At 47.1% G+C, this 16863-nt stretch overlaps 1 protein-coding gene across 1 annotated transcript in view; it reads right to left on the bottom strand.

Moving 5' to 3' along the window:
• Positions 1–1711: 1711 nt before the first annotated feature.
• The window catches only part of LOC144095613 (uncharacterized), a 39787-nt gene continuing 24635 nt past the window's right edge, over positions 1712–16863 (bottom strand). Inside the window, exons 2-3 of the mRNA XM_077629284.1 lie at positions 16003–16282; positions 1712–1971 (exon numbers count right to left, since the gene is read on the bottom strand). Of these exons, the coding sequence (XP_077485410.1) occupies positions 1712–1971; positions 16003–16282 (540 nt within the window). The remainder of the gene's footprint in view (positions 1972–16002; positions 16283–16863) is intronic.

Raw genomic sequence — 16863 nt, 5'->3', positions numbered from 1 at the left:
AGAGGTGCGGTGCTTTCTGGGACAATAATCTGGCTGCTTCTCTAGTTTTTTGTTGCTTGGAGTTGACTTCGGTAGTGATGGCTGCTTGTCTGGGAATTGTTTAACAGCTTGCTAACTTCGTGAAGTTTCTTCATCACAAATTCAACCCTTGACGGATCAACTGGGGCCTCTTTGTTCGTGAGGTCTTGTAGAATAGCTGCAGTCAGGGTGCAAACGCCTTCCAGGTTAAAATTTTGTGGCTGAAGGATAGAATCAGCCTGCATGCTAACAAGAAGTGGCTGAGGCTCGTCCAACGAAAATGAACTAGTCTGCACAGAAGTTGAGAGAGGGGCTCCATCTTCATCATGTGGGCCCTGAAACCCAAAATTTTGTTCCAGTTCCCATTGTGCAACAGCATGAATGTGCTTGCACAAGCTCAAGCTGTTCCCGAAGTCACTGCATGTACAATGGAAACTGTGGATACAAATGTTGCATTCCTGACAGCTCATCCCGCAACCTGTGCATGCCGTGCACGCCTTTACTACTGTGTACTGATGTTGTCTTAAAGAATGCGACTCCACAAGCCAGGCACCATCAAGTGCTTTTCAAACGCTGGATTTCGATATAGCGACACCTGCACAATGCCTCTTGAAGTTGTCAGCTGTGTGGTGGCCTGCCTTGGGCCTCACCTCAGAAACAATCTGCTTCAGGAGTCGTTGATTAGTGAATTGCCGCAAAGTAATCAACAGCTTGTCTAACCGCTTGCACTGCAGCCTCTGCAAGTAAACAGTCTTCCGTTCATTATGCATACTCTCCAAATGGTTGTTAGTAGTGAGGTTGCTACCCTCCCTATAGCAGAGTGTCCACTGCTCTGGACGGTTTGCATAATACTTTTCAAAGTACTCAATAAAGGGACTGAGCTGAACGACAGATTTGGACACCAGAAATTTTGCAATAATAGCCTCAAATTTTGGCATGCTTGGGCAAAGCATCAATGTGTGCAGAGTTTCCTTTACCACTTTCTGGTTTTCTCTGCCACTCACTTTACTGACATGAGAGTTCCAATTATGCTTCACATGCCAAGTACAGAGCACGCGTTTCTGGGGGCTCCCCATTACCCTTACTCAAGCATTGTAATATGCTGGCGCATCATCTGACATGAAGAGCTCAGTGCAAAGTGCCTCACCAAGTCTATCTTTGATTACCTGAAAAAAGCAACCATAGTTTCCTCCGTAGTGCTTTTTGAGAGCAGGTAGGCACATGGAATCCCTGACCAGTCTTTGCAAATTACAAGCAATGATTTTAGTTGGAGGCCATGAGAATTAGTGCCATGAGTCGAGTCTATGGACACACTTTTCTTACTATATTCGAGCAGGAACTCCTTCTGAGTGCTATTCATAAGAGCCATTTTAAACTTCCCTATGCCTTGTTCTGTAAGCAGCTCTTGATCAGAATACAGCAAAGCTGAGGTTTCTTGAAGCTCATCAATCCTAATCCTCATGCTCACAAACTCATCTGGGTCTTTCTGCTCCTCATATCCAATATGAAACTTGCGCTTTACATTGTAAACATCGTGCCTGTTCAAAGTATGGAGCACATTCAATTCATCTCCACCAGTTGCGTGTGCATCCAGCAAAATCCTTTTACTAGAGACTCCTAGGCTTAGTTTTTCTGCTATGGCATTCTTCTGGGTGGATGCCAAGTGCTGATGCTTCACACTTTTGTCATGGCCCTAATGCTCAACCTGGTACTCAACAGTTACGTTCTCACCTTCTTGTGTGACAGCCATAGTTGCAAAGCAGTACTTGTTGCACTTCACACTGCCCACTAACTTTGGCTGCCGCTTTTCTTCTCCAGTTTTCACATGCATTCCTGACCTATTGCACAACAGGAACATCTGCGTTACTCCTGAGGACGAACGCTTAGGCCCACTAGATGCTATGAATTTCACTTTCTCCTTCATTTGTTCCATTTCCTTCCAGGCTGCAAAATCTGCAAACAAAAATACAAATGCACATATTTAATGAAGACATATTATACAATGAGCAAACTTGATTTGCTAACCCTTTAGCTGAAGTTCAAGATGTAAGGCAGCCATCAGAACATGGGCTAGAAGTGATCGCTCAAGGCTCACTCAAAGTGCATAAGGCCCACCTACCCCAGCACCTGCTTGACTTCATATGTGACACATTATAACTGCTCTGATGTTACTAACTATAGCCTACCTTGCCCTTTAAAAGTGGTGCAGTACAGCTGCCATACGTTTCAAAAGCCTAGCAACCTAATGCAAGCTATGAGAAATCAAAAGCTGAACACACAGGCATACAGCACGATATACTAAAGGCAACCACCATATAACTGTTAAGTACACCAGAAATACTTGCATCAGCTACAGGTACTATTGCACCGAATGCATAGTGCTTGAAAAAAAAATCCGTTACACACAGACGTGTGGGCAAAACTTCTCTTAATCTATATGTAGTGGATATGGCACTTGGATATGCCGCTGGAAATGCTTATCTTTAAATAATGGTGCTTGGCTGAAAAGCATGTCCAGCCCTGCCGTGATGGTTCAGTGCTTAGGGCACTGGGCAAGGCTGACTCGATGCCAGCCATAGTGGCCACATTTTAGTAGGTTTAAAAGGCGAGATACCATGACAGCAGAAATTATCAGTATTCCACTGTGTCGTCCCTCATTGCTAGAGTTGCCTTGGGACAATAAGCCCCACTTAAATAAAGGGGGACGCTTCACGTCTACGTTTAAAGGGTCCCTGAAAGTGTTTAACAAGGTGGCTATGAAATGCGTGCAATTATGTAGAGAATATACCACTTGGGAGTTCATGGTGCGCTCAAGTCCTAAAAAAGAAGCTGACTGTTTACAACACATCATTAAAAATCCCAGCTTTTGCACAGCACGGCGGTCAGGGAATGCTGTCACTAGTTAACCAGAGCCGCAGCGAAGAAGGCGAGGTGCTTGCCTGGCCTTGGCAGAATGCATTGTGTGCCCTTCCCACTTTCCTTTGTTTTCTAACCGCAGTGGGGCAGCAGGTGGCAAAGAGGAAAATCAAGGAATGATTTACCAATGCGAAATCAAATGAAGAGCATTAGCTAAGTTGCTTTCACCTATGCTTTCGACAAATTTGAATACCAATGTGTACACCAAGCAACGATGATTCGTTTGGTGCCACTCGCATCCCTCTGCAACCACTGGTTCACCCACCACAGCCCTCTAAAAACTGCCTCCATTACGGTTTCGAAGACCAAACAAAGGTTATGGGTACGAATCCCCCACACAAACCGGGTTTAAACTCAACTAACAACTTTGTGTGCCGAATCATGCCGTTCTGTTTGCCACACTCCGGACCCTCTGTGCCAAACCGGCGGGCCACGATTTTATCACCAATGGTGATCTCAAGGGGCACCAGTCTTGGCGCCCGCTCAGACGGTACACATATAGCAGAACGCCAGTATAGGATGTAATCCAGCCGCTGTGCCGGCTCTGCAACTGCAGGCGCGCGCGGTCACGTAGTGGGGTGTCACATTTTGCTGAATACAGGTGGTACAGCTATGATCACGCGATTTATCCACACATCTTGAAATCTGAGAGCAGACACGAAACAAGCAATTGGAAGTAGTAAGAGCTAACACTCTTAAAAACATAACCAAGTGTGCAGAGTTACCTGGTAATGCCTTGTGGGCGGAGTGCAGCACAGGTCTATAATGTGGTTATTTTTAAACTTCACTCTGCGTGTGAATTGAGAGGGAAAACGCAGAGGTCATTTTTAATTGCAGATATCTGTAGAGGTGCAGAGCCTAGATGAAATATTTTCACGGAAGGATGATACGTGATTCAGTATACATCATTAGCATCACCTATTTTTACCCCTTTTCAGTTAACGTTTAAGGGTATGATGCAACAGCATTAATGGCCACTGTCTGCACCTCACCTTGCCAAACCATGTTCGCATACACGCATTTTGCTACTAATTTAATCACTAATCTCTTAATTTATGGCTCTATTATCTTACACATACTCGTAGTATACACTCGTAACCTTCCACATCATATGAAAAACCGCCCGAACAGATATCATAATAATAATAATTGATTTTTGGGGAAAGGAAATAGCGCAGTATCTGTCTCGTATATCGTTTGACATCTTAAACACGCCGTAAGGGAAGGGATAAATGAGAGAGTGAAAGAAGAAAGGAAGAAAGGTGCTGCAGTGGAGATCTCCGGAATAATTTCGACCACCTGGGGATCTTTAATGTGCACTGACATCACACAGCACATGGGCGCCTTAGCGTTTTTCCTACATCAAAACGCACCTGCCGCAGTCGTTTTCAAATCCGGGAATTCCGGATCAGGAGTTGAGCGCCCTAACCACTGAGCCACTGTGGAGGGTACCGAACAGATATGAAACCCCGTTTTTCACCAAGGATGCATACCAACGTGCCTATATGGCCACACTGTTGTGTGAAAAAAGTATGCCTCTTAGGAATATAAGGCAAAATCATTCCCACTGCTAGGAAAAATCTGCCCAATTTGATCGCCTCCACCTGAGACTCTGCTTGCACATTGATAACAACTTGTGGCGTATCGAGCATTGTGATCTTGTACTGCTTTCAAGCTACACCCCCTCCGACGACTTGGAGCTACCCGAGGACTTGGACAAGCCAGGCTCGTAGCAGGCCGACAGCCATTTATGCTTCATGTCTATCACCATCATCAGCCTTACTACACCCACTGCAGGGCAAAGGCCTCTTCCATGTCTCTCCAATTAACCCTATCCTTTGCCAGCTGGATCCACCCTTTGCCTGCAAACTTCTTAATCTCATCCGCCCACCTAACCTTCTGCCGCCCCCTGCTGCGCTTACTGTCTCTTGGAATCCACTCCGTTACTCTTAAGGACCAGCGGTTATCTTGCCTTCGCATTACATGTCCTGCCCAAGTTCATTTCATTCTCTTGATTTCGACTAGGATGTCATTAACCCGTGTTTGTTCCCTCACCCACTCTGCCCGCTTCCGGTCTCTTAACGTTAAACCTATCATTTTGCTTTCCATGGCTCGCTGCGTTGTCCTTAACTTAAGCTGAACTCTTTTCGTTAGCCTCCACGTTTCTGCCCCGTAGGTGAGTACCGGTAAGATTAAGCTGTTGTACACTTTCCTCTTGAGGGAAATTGGTAAATTGCCACTCATGATCTGCGAGAATTTGCCATATGCGCTCCACCCCATTCTTATCCTTCTAGTTATCTCCCTCTCATGATCCGGATCAGCTGTCACTACCTGCCCTAAGTAGACGTATTCTGTCACAACTTCTAGGCTCTCGCTGCCAATTGTGAACTGTTGTTCCCTTGCTAGGCTGTTGAACATTACCTTGGTTTTCTGCATGTTAATTTTTAGACCCATCGATCTGCTCTGCCTGTCTAACTCATTGATCATTATTTGCAGTTCACCTCCTGAGTGACTCAGCAAGGCAATGTCATCAGCAAATCTCAGAATATTTAGGTATTCTCCATTTATTCTTATTCCCAACTGTTCCCAAACTTTTGTCCCTACCGTGAACCATAGTGAACCATGGTGACCGTGAACCATGGCAAGGGTGCCTTTTCTTTGGGAGAGGGAAGCATTCTTGCTGGTGCAGCTGAGGTGCAGAGATTTGGTATGGCCAGATCTTGGCATTGCACGTGGGTCATGTGCCGCCCCTTGCCTCTGGCGGGCTAAAAGGCACTCAGGCATGGAATCTGCCCGCTCATTGACTTAATTCTTAAACAGCAAGAAAGCTAAATTTTCAACTAACACGGCACCGCAGCGCACGTTGCCCCAGTGCAGAGATGGCCACATATTGGTGCAGCGATGGCGTAGAGGTAGAACGTCCGCCTCGCGTGCAAGAGGACCGGGGTTCAAATCCTGGTGCCGCGCAATTTTCCACCGGATTTCAAAAAACAAAAAAACATTCCGCGTGTCGATGGAATTGCATAACGAGGCCTGGAGTGCGGCCTGATCTCGGTGACCAGAACCGACAACGCACTCTCTCACCAGAGCAGGATTTGGCCACCCTGGTGTAGTACTTGGCCACAACCTTCTATGAGAGTATAGCCATGAATTGGTTTGATCATAGATCATGATCTATGATCAAACCAATTCATGGCTATACTCTGTTTCATACATCAAGTGCAACGCAATCAAAGCTAGCGCTCTTGTTTGCGCTACATACACCCACGACGAAAAAGCAGTAGAGTCTATAACATAGGAATGCTTTGCCTGCAGGCTTCTACATCCAAGAAGAGCTTCAAATGGGCCTAGTTGGTTTGTAATCGTCGACATTGCTATTGCGCTACTCATGGTTTACACAAACAAGAACGACACATACAGAGAGGGCGCAAACTATCAACTGATTTTATTACGTGGGAAATTCGTTTTATATGAACTGTTAAGATGAGAAAAGAAGGGACGAAAAAACAGGTAGCTTCATGGAGATGAGTTGTCTAATCTTCTGCTGACAGGCATGTGTGGAGAATGCAGTCTTTTCACTTCCTTAAAAAGTTAATCTCTCGCTTCGTGCGCGCTACCGAAGGGTCGCTTACGCAAGTGTCTTCCTTCTCAGACGTCATGCAAAATGCTTCATAAAGCTCCCTTTGCATTTTATCTTGGGATCGAAGGATGGCAGTGGTGCTATCAAGCAATGGATTACAGTTTTGGGACTTGGAGCAATGTGCCGCCAGATTACCCGATGCCCTGTCTGTATGTGTCGTTCTTATTTATGTAAACCATGAGTAGCGAAATAACAATATCGAAGATTACTACATCCCACATTCGTCATGAACCCAATTAAATGCACTCTTACTGCTAACGACACGCTGCCACTTTTTCATGCCTTAGACCACTCGGTCACAGAACAAATGCGTAGTAACACACTTCCCTTCATCTTTACGCATGGACTACTTCTGTACCTTTCACAACTTTGCACCTGATGTATCAAACGGAACATAATCCACCTCGTCGTATGCTTTGTGGCCCTCCTTTCTGTGTGCGATTTGCACCTAGTACTGGTTGTCGAACACAAGTTTCTCTTCAGTCGACATACGGTTCAGCTAAACACCATTTTGGCTGAACTTTCAAAAGGCAAAAAGATGTCCCAGAAACTAAATGAGATCCTAAGTATTGGGGTCCCGCACAATGCAGGACTGCTGGAATTCAAGCCGCACATAACCTACCTACAGAAAGGATTCTGGTGCAAAGGTTAACATTGTGTTCAGCTGGCTTGAAATTTCTCTTAGCAAAGAACAATTCACATCCTGCCTTGAGATTATGGTGCAAGAACTATTTAGATCTTGATACCACGGCCAAAAGCGCGACCAGATCTTGTTTGCCAATCATGTATTTTAGTGCAGAATAACTGTGCCACAAGAAGCAGGCCCATCAAGCCACAGTGGCCGTCACCACCCGGTGCAACAGCGTGTACATATGTGTGCAGCACGGGCATCAGTCATAACCTTGTTATTTTTCTTTACTTTGTGTTATACTTGCTGGGGCTACATGAATGGGCAGGAAAACAGCGAGAAGAGTTCTCGTATTTCGGTGCTTGCCGTCGAAATGCATTTATTGCAAATTTTTTGTTTTATCCTCTAATGGCTGCTAAGAACATGATTAACTAAGCTGCCAAAAAAATATTACCATAAAGCATGTACTACTACATTCAATCAATCAGTCAGTCTATATTTTGCCCAAGAAAAAGGCAGATGAGAGAAGAAAAGTCTGTGATAAGCATGACTAAAAAGCCTAGATAGGCCAAAGAGCCTTAACGTACATTCAAACAATGCTTGAGCAGTAAATCCACCAAAGCCGTGAGGTGCTAAGGCCTGCCATGCACAGAACATAGTTATCTTTGGCCACCTGGGGTCATTTTCATTTGTTCACGGCATAAAAGCAGGCCGTGCATGCTGCTGCAGTAACCGCATCGTTTGCCACGACCATGAGCCGCCGTAACAATTTGCGCAATCTGATTCACACCATTGTGCGTGAAGAGCTTCGCAAGTTTTGCAGCTTACGCTGGTTTTGATCTCCGCTCTTGTTTGCAAAAAGGTGCAACAGCCGTCCCGGGCTCTATTGTGGAAACACCACGTCCACCGGGAGACTACTCCCTACCACCTATGGTAAGGTTGTGCGGCATTTGGTTCCCACTTCATCAGCACTGATTCATGCAACCCATCCTGTTATGCTGCCCTCAGTGCCAACAATGATCGCGAAGTGCCCCTGTGGAAGGCCGACATCTGGCGCTCACCTGATAGCTGGCCACATTGCTTTCAATGCGGAGAACCAGGCCACCTGTACCGCTATTGCTCTTACTGACGCCTCAGCCTGTAGGGTTTTCGTGCCAATTATCCGAGACCCCAGTTTGGCCACCAACCCCCTGCCGTTGAAGACTTCCTTGCGGAACAGCGACTGACCCTTTATATCATTTCGCTATAGCATACTTCTATCCCGTGTAGAACGTTAATCACGCTCATCTTCGCTGACCCCGCACAGCTCCCTGGGAGCGGCACAGGGTCCATCGTCCACACCGCCGAGAAAACTGAGACCATCGACCTTCAGGGGGCGAGGTCGCTAGGAGTCGCTGCGCTGAAGACCTCCCGCCGTCGCTGCTACACTCCGAACACGAACTGATGGCACCCTCGTGCAAGACAGACAATCATGTTTCTTTAGGCATAGGTTATTCACGACGGTCACAGAGACTGTGCATTAGTGGACACTGGGGCTGACTATTCGATTCGATAGTGGTCATCTCGTTACCCTAAACGGTATTTGCACAGTTGGCAATCAAATTAATGGATCTACGTTGTCAGTTGCGTCGTTCTGTGCGATTGCTCTTGGGATCTGATTATTGGCATTGACTGTGCAGAAGTATGGTGCAATCATCTACAACAAATTATTACCTTTTCGAGCGGCATGACCGCCCAACTGACCAGCTCTTGCTGCCATAGTGTCACGCTTCGCATCGCTGGAGACATCGTCACGTTGCCACCACGGAGCAGTATTTTATTGGAAGTCACCTACGACGACTTGCATGATGCTGAAGCAGTAAGAGGCTAACCATTCACTCCTGCTGACCCAGGGCATCTGCGCTGCTCACAGCCTACTGACGCTTCATGGTGGCCAGTCTGCGATTCTTTTCACTAATCTTTTTAATGAGCACCGTCACGCTTTTCCTGGAACTGGTATCGCTTCTGCCTTGCATCCGCTCCAGCAGGCACTGACGAGCCCTACCTTGAAAACGTCGACATCAACTGCCACCTGTCCGTGGAGCAACGGCTGGCCTTGGAGCAACTACTGCTCGAATTCAAGCCGTGCTTTGGTTCTTCCTTGCAGGTTCGCCAAACACCCATCACTTCATGTTTCCGCTAAGGATCGCAAGTTCAGGAGATGCTTGACAATGGAGTAGCTAAACCTTCCCAAAGCCCGTGATCTTCGCCTGTCATCCTGGCTAAAAAGAAGGACGCTGCTCTACGGTTTTGTGTCAACCATGCAAAACTGAACAGTGTGACCGAAAAAGACGTCTACCCGTTGCCGCGCAATGACGACACGCTGGACAAATTGTGTTGCACTAAGTGCTTCTCAGTCGACTTGGAAAAGCGGCTCTTGGCAAATTGAACTAGATGAAAGGAAACACAAGAACACTGCTTTTGTGACATCACATGGCCTCTATGAATTCAAACTGCTTTCTTTCAGTTTGTGCAACACCCCTTCCAGGTTTCAACGGATGATGAACACTGTCTTCACAGGTGACAAGCGGCAAAGCTGTCTTGTGTACTTGGGTGTCATCGTTTTCCGAAAACGCTTGATGAGCATCCCCAGCGACTGCAGGCTGTCCTCGAAGGCCTCCGGTCAGCAGACCTGAAGCCCCAGAAGTGCCATTTCAGTTAGAAAGACCTCAACCTTCTGGGTCACGTTGTGAGAGCTGAAGGAATGCGGCCGGACCCCCGAGAAGACTGCCGCCGTCGCACATTTTCCTGTTCCTACTGACAAGAAAGTCCTCAAGCACTTCCTGAGTCTCTTTGCGGATTACTGGCGCTTTATTGCTGACTTCACAACTAGAGAGCCGTTGACGTGCCTCACTAGTAATATCTCCTTTGTCTGGACCACCAAGCAACAGACTGCTTTCACCATGCTACGCCAGCACCTTCAAGCATCTTACGTTTTTGCACACTTCAAAGAAGATGCCAACATAGAGGTTCACACCGATGCCAGCAACATCGATTTTCACGCTGTCCTTGTCCAACACCAAGATGGCCTTGAGAGGGTTCCTACATATGCTAGCCGCACTCTTTCTTAGGCCGAAAGCAATTACTCTATGTCTGAGAAAGAATGTCTTGGGGTCATGCGGGCCATCATAAAATTGCCCTTTCGTAACTGATTATCACTATCTACGCTGGCTGGCAAATTTGCGAGACCCGTTTGGGCGCCTGCCACGATGGAGTTTACGGCTGCAGGAATTTGACATCACTACTGTATAAAAGTCAGGCCGTAAACAAGAACACGCGGAAACACTGGCTCGCACACCACCTGGTGATGACAGTGGCTTCCTTGGTACCCTCACCGCCTCAGACCTGAGGACACAGCAGCAGGCGGATGCGGACATTCATCCTCTCATTGACCACCTTGAAGGCAACAATATGGATCTATCTTGACACTTCTATCTCAGCTCCTTCTGCTTGCGGCATGGTCTCCTGTACAACTCGAGGCCACAATAGAGCTTACCATCTCGTAATTCCAGCTGATATTCATGCTGACGCACTTTTCGCTTGCCACAATAGCCCACATGTGGCAACTTGCGTTTTCTCACGAACGCTCGTCACAGTGCGGATCATGTACTACTGGCCGGGACTCACCGGCGCTGTCAAACGTTACCTTAAAAGCTCCAGAGAATGCGAGCACCGAAAGACGCCATCATTAAAGCCCATTACAGCCCCTCGCGCTCCTTTCGACCAAGCAGGTATCGACCTTCTCAGCCCTTTCCTTTTGTTGCTGACCAGAAACAATGGGATTATAGCTGGCACAGACTATCTCATTTGCTATGCCAAAACTACGGCAATCCTTTGTAGTACAGCTTCTGATATCACGGAGTTTTTCATGCACAATGTCTTGCGGCATGGCGCCTTTCGTACACGATTACTGACAGATGATCGGCGTTTACGCCGCAGTTAATTGATTTCTCAGTTGACCTATCATTCATTGAACACAACCATCACGGACATGCTGTCAATGTATGTAGATGCACAGCACAAAGCTTGGGATGAAGTCCTGCCGTATGTCACCTTCGCCAACAACACCCCCTGAAGGAGATTATGCGCTTCACGCCGTTTTATCTCGTGTACAGATGTGAGCTACATCGTATGCCTGATCTTGTGCCCAGATGATGCCCAACTCGTCCCAGGCACCCAAAAATTTGCCCAACAAGCTGAAGAAGGCAGTCTGCTGGCCCACGTGCAGATCCGGCAGCAGCACAGCACAGGTGCACGCCACTACAACCTTTGCTATCGCCGGGTTGACTACAAACTCGGTGACCAAATCTGCATATGGACTCCTGTTCATTGCCACCGCTTGTCTGAGAAATTACTGTGGCGCTAGTTTGGCCCTTAAAAAGTGCTAGGGTACGTCAGTCATGTCGACTATCAAGTGCTTCCGGACAGTGCTGTGCAACCATGACGCCAACAGCTCAGCTCTTATCATTGTGCACTTTGTGCGGCTTAAGCTGTTCTATACACGGTAACGGCAAGCAAACATGTTGAAGTCGTAACATGCTTCAGCTGGAATGCTTTGCTCACTCCCCCCGCCCCCCCCCCCCCGGTTATTTTCAATTTTAACCTTCTGTCGACCGCAATGCTGTCAGCATCACGACAATGCTTCTCTTTCTCGGAAGGGGCAACAATTCCACCTGTAGTGGGATACACCCTAAAAAAAAAGGAGCAGTTGCTAACAGTGCGCCACGATCCGCGGTGTATTGTATTACTCCGCTGGCCAATCAAAATAGTAAACTAAATCAGCTTTTCACTGTTTGAGTACAGCAAACAAGCCACGTTTTCAAAACTCTACAGCTTACAATTATTTACCTTGTAAGTAGCTTTTTCTTTAGGTAACAAGAAAAGTTTTAACAACAGATTACTTTTTGTTGTGGAAGAATTGTGTGGAGAGGCCCTGAATGTGGGCCAAAGCTTCGCGCCAGACTTGAGTTGTATCCGACTATAGTATTGCCAGGTGGCATGTGGCTGACCTGGAAGACGGTGATGTAGCGCTCATGCTGTGCCGTCTTGACCAGCACCATGTATTAAAACACCCTCCATCAACAAGTATGTTACAATATGGAGAGAATCGAGCATGCTATAAAGAATGGACGTAGTCTAAAAGCAGTGACGAGGAAACTAGCCATAGACAAAAAATTGGAAGTGGCTTAGCTCATCTATGCCAGGATATATGTATCGAGAGGCATACGTTTCCCTGGCTGAGCTTGCTGTGATCATTGTATGTTTAGCAATGAGACTCGCGGCTCCATGTCGGCGGCTTTGCGCCGTCTGTTATGCTCGGCAGTCTGACATCTCAGTTTGGCGAGCCGTTCCTCTCTTTTCGGGCGCCTCCGCTGCTTTCTTCGCCTTCTTACACTCATTCTCTTTTTGCCGAGTAGCCAAGTGCCAGGCGACAACTTCAGGATCGGAAGAGTTAAGTTTCTCTTGTCTATACCGCCATTAAGAAGCAGCTGGACTCGCCTTCTCTGCACCCATGTCAAACGTTGTGATAGAGATGCCCATTACATCTCCGCCTTTTATACGCAATGCTGCATTTGCGAAGCGCGGTTCGGGTGATAGAGGGGCGTGCGGCAAGGCGGCGACTAAGAACGCGGCGCACCTGCTGCTCCTCTCCGGTTGCCATGCGGCACATGCGCACAACTGGCCTCTCCCACCGACCGCGAAATGCTCGACTGGTAGCCCAGTGCAGCTCTCACTAGAAACCAGATGTATTCGTTAAGAGACAGTGTCATTCTATACACTAAGCAATGTATACAGTAGCCAATGCAATCAGGGCGTTAATAATGAGAGGCAGTAGCGGACAGCAATGTGACATACCACCAGTAACAAAAGAGCAAGTGAAGAAAGCCTTAAGAGCAATGCAAATGGGGGAAATCAGATGGTGAGGATCAGGTAAGAGCATATCTTTTGGGAAGGACTGAGGGGACATTGTACTTAAACTAGGCACCCTGTATACATAGGGTTTTTTTGTTTTTAGTAAAACCTGACTTTACCCTATTTAAAATTTTTACACCTCAAAGATGTTCTTAAAAGATCGGATGAAACGCAATTTACCCGATTTTTGAACTACAATGCCCTTAAGTTGGTGCGACAAAGAGGGGCGGCCGACAGAAGAAGGAAACCATTTAACATTATGGAAGTTGCAGCCATACTAGATCTACTTCAGAAGCGCTTGCTAAGTCAGTCATCTGATAAATACCGAGCTCTTTTGATTTCCATGACCGATGCACACCCTTTTGGCAAGCAGTTTAACTAGTAGAGTAGATCACACTTGTCTACAGCGCTCGAGCAGTGCAGTCCGGTGGAAATAAAGCGAAATTATAAAGTAGGCATTGACATTCATTGATAATACTTGCGCTTAAGATCAGCCTAATATTCATGTGAAACGCACACGCACCAGCGCCCTACCCTCAGCAGAGCAGCTGCGATAAGATTTAACTTCATTTGCTTCGCAGCACGCCGCTCGAGCGGTCTAGCCAAGCGTGATCTACTCTGTATACTTACTGGAAGTGAAGCAAGCCCCCCCCCCCCCCCCCCCCCCCCGCAAGTAAAGGTGTTGAAGTCATGGACTATATGGTACGACGCAACTGTGCGCTGCCCGCGGCTAGCAAATGCTGTATTTACAGATAAAATACTGTACACAATAAATAAGTTTCACAAAGGCTGTAGTTTCAAATTACAGTGCAAAAAAATTGGAGGGGAAAAAACTCCAGCTTAAGGGTGAGACACGATAGCAGAGTGGATTAATTCCCATACATGCAAAAGGTCATCCTCTACTTCACATTCATGGATCCCTTAGAGTCCTCATACCCAAACTAGTGTAGTGGTGCAGCGGATAAGCAATTCCCCACTGTCCCGCAATGGCAGCTGCTCCCAGCTGCAGGTCTTAAATGACCCAGGCCTCTTCTCAAATACCAATCGTTCATTTAGCTGTCACCTGCCAAGGTGGGCAGTTTCCAATGGGCAGACAGGCTTTGAGGATGTCACAAAGTCACGTGACGTAGGCGGGCCACCTGCCTCCTAGCTTGCTTCCTGTGGACTACTTTCCAGAGTGATACTCGTGATTTTTCGCTTACAGTGCCAACAACACCGTCCCGAACTTTCTTGACAATGGGACCGTCAACGCTACCACATTAAAGACGCACACACTTAAGACTGTTAGTGAAAGGCGTGATGTTATCAGATGCCATGCAGCCGGCAATTGTACATCTGCATGGCTCTACATAGCCACCACCAAAACGCTGCTGCACCCCTTGTGACCGGCACGCTAACCTCTTGAAGGCAGTCGCCGCCATACCGCCGCCCATGCTCGGCGCCATTATAAGGGTATGGTGCGATAGCTAGTGGGTTAATGCCCATATATGCAGAATTAGTCTACTTTCCTGGGAGTCCTCATGCCACGGATAGCACAGTGGTACAGCAGTTAAGTGGCGCTATAGAGCTCTGGAATAGCAGGTGCTGCCAAAGGAAGAATTTGTGCAATCCAGGTAGCGCTTCACAAGCCACTACCATGGGATGGCAGATGCTGCCACCAGTGGAATTTGTGCGATACAGGTGTTGTAGGCAGTAGTGTAGCCGCTGCACAGGGCTAGAGCGAGAACGCGCCTGGCTGCGTGATCACGTGATGCACGCTGTGCGAGCCGCGCGATCTCGTTCTGGGCCCTGTTCGCCTGCCCGAGCAATAAACCGGTCACTGGTCCGGATTTCCTCAACTCAACAGCAGGTTGTCCCTCTCGAGCAACCTCCCGCAGCCAATCATTAAATTAACGGCTGCATGCCAGGTTGCATGAGTTCGCCATCTTTTATGGTTACCATTGAACTTTAACACACACAAGTTTTCGCTCCATAGAGCAAGCAAGGCTTCTGCCTCAAAATAAGTATCGTATTTGTATTAGTAACCTGCACCTACAATATACATATCATGCAGAAAGTAGCCATACTCCATTATTAAGAGTACAGAGTGAGCACTGATGACTTTTTAGTGGACAATACGTTTTCGTCAGCTGTTCACAAAAAGAAAAGACCATCATTTCGCCAGTTGCGGGAAGTATTTCCTAGCAAGAGGAACATATGCGCAAGCTTGTAGCTTCATTGTGTCCGAGTTCTCACCCTCGAAAATAATGCATGTTTGCCAAAGCGGAAAGAAGAGGTGCACTGTTGCTCCAAGTTGTGCATTAAAAATTACAGAGGAGAGAGCAATACACAGCAGATAAGCACAAGCATTGAGGTGCATAATGTTTCCCCTTCATTTGCATTTGTCAGCCTATTTTTTTCTAATCCACCCTGCGCTTCTGCTGCTGTTCTGGTGGCAGACTCAATGGTTGTGCATGCGAACAGCGTCTTTTGAATAAACCAGGAAGTCCTGCATTTGTTGTGCTTGTTCCTTACTTTACCCAGCGATATAATTTGCAATGCACTGGTATGTGCGGACGTGGGCCGACTTGTCAAGAACGCTATTCTGCGGGAGGAAAGGTGAAGCTTCAAATCTGCTATGTTGGTGACTCTACCGTCATACCTCTGTCGTTTATGTAGGTACGTGGAAGCGATTTAATCTGTTGCTTTGAAACCCCTGCCTGCTTTAAAATTTCGCTCCCTTTTCCTCCGCAGAACATTACGCGTGCGCTCTAACGCAAGCCTACTCGCGTTTGTACAAAAGCTCACACTTTTTTCGTGCATGCACATGCACAAAAAATGGCGCCAAGAACACGTGCAATTTCCTCACCTGAATATGAAGAGAACTGATGCGTACTGAGCCTAGACACGAACCCGTGATTCTGCTCGTGGTGCTGCAACAATTGGCCACGGCGGGCAAACGCATTAGTACACTGATCACAACTGTAGGAGGCTTTCGCACTACTATCAAGAGAGCTTGCAGCTTCGGGATGCTGCTTTCGCACATGCCTCCTTCGAGATTGCTCCAAAACAAACTCAGCTTGACACACATGACACTGATACTTATCTCGTACGGGTGACTCTGCGGGTGGTGCGCTTGGTCCCTCTTCCTAGAAAGGCACCTCGGCGACAGACACAAACACAATTCACACTGGCAAACAAAGAACGCGCAACAGAGCAAACAAGGAGAAACTCTCAATAGTGGAACAGTGCGCGCCCAGCGCTACACAGAATATGGCAACGGCCAAAAAGAAAGCTCAACGGAGCTGTGACTGGACAATGCGGTAATAAAACAGTGCAATTACTGCAAAGTATACAGCAATTAGCGCAACAGCAAGATCGCAGACCGAGGGATCAGCGACGACGCTTGCACGATGCAACGGGGGACAAATCTGCGGAACAAAGGAGTCACGTGATAATGTATAATACAAAAACAAAATTCACATCACTTAGAAACAAAACTATAAAAAGTTTCTGTAAAATTTAAAAGCATTGTTTTCAAATATGATACTAAAAATTATTTCAGCTGGACAAACAACACAAACAAATGTAGCCAGGGGAAGGGAATTACCCCTAAGGACAGGGAAATCTAAGGGCGGAGTCAGACCTAGGGAGGACTGGGATGGGTTGAACCACAAAAACAAAAAAGAAGACTAGGCCGCCGCAGGGTTTACGCGCTTCGCAACGTCGG

The sequence above is a fragment of the Amblyomma americanum genome, chromosome 6 (genome assembly GCF_052857255.1).
Source record: "Amblyomma americanum isolate KBUSLIRL-KWMA chromosome 6, ASM5285725v1, whole genome shotgun sequence".
Lineage (NCBI taxonomy): Eukaryota > Metazoa > Arthropoda > Arachnida > Ixodida > Ixodidae > Amblyomma > Amblyomma americanum.
Note: the sequence above shows the minus strand (reverse complement) of the source record. Positions and strands in the feature narration are given on the sequence as shown.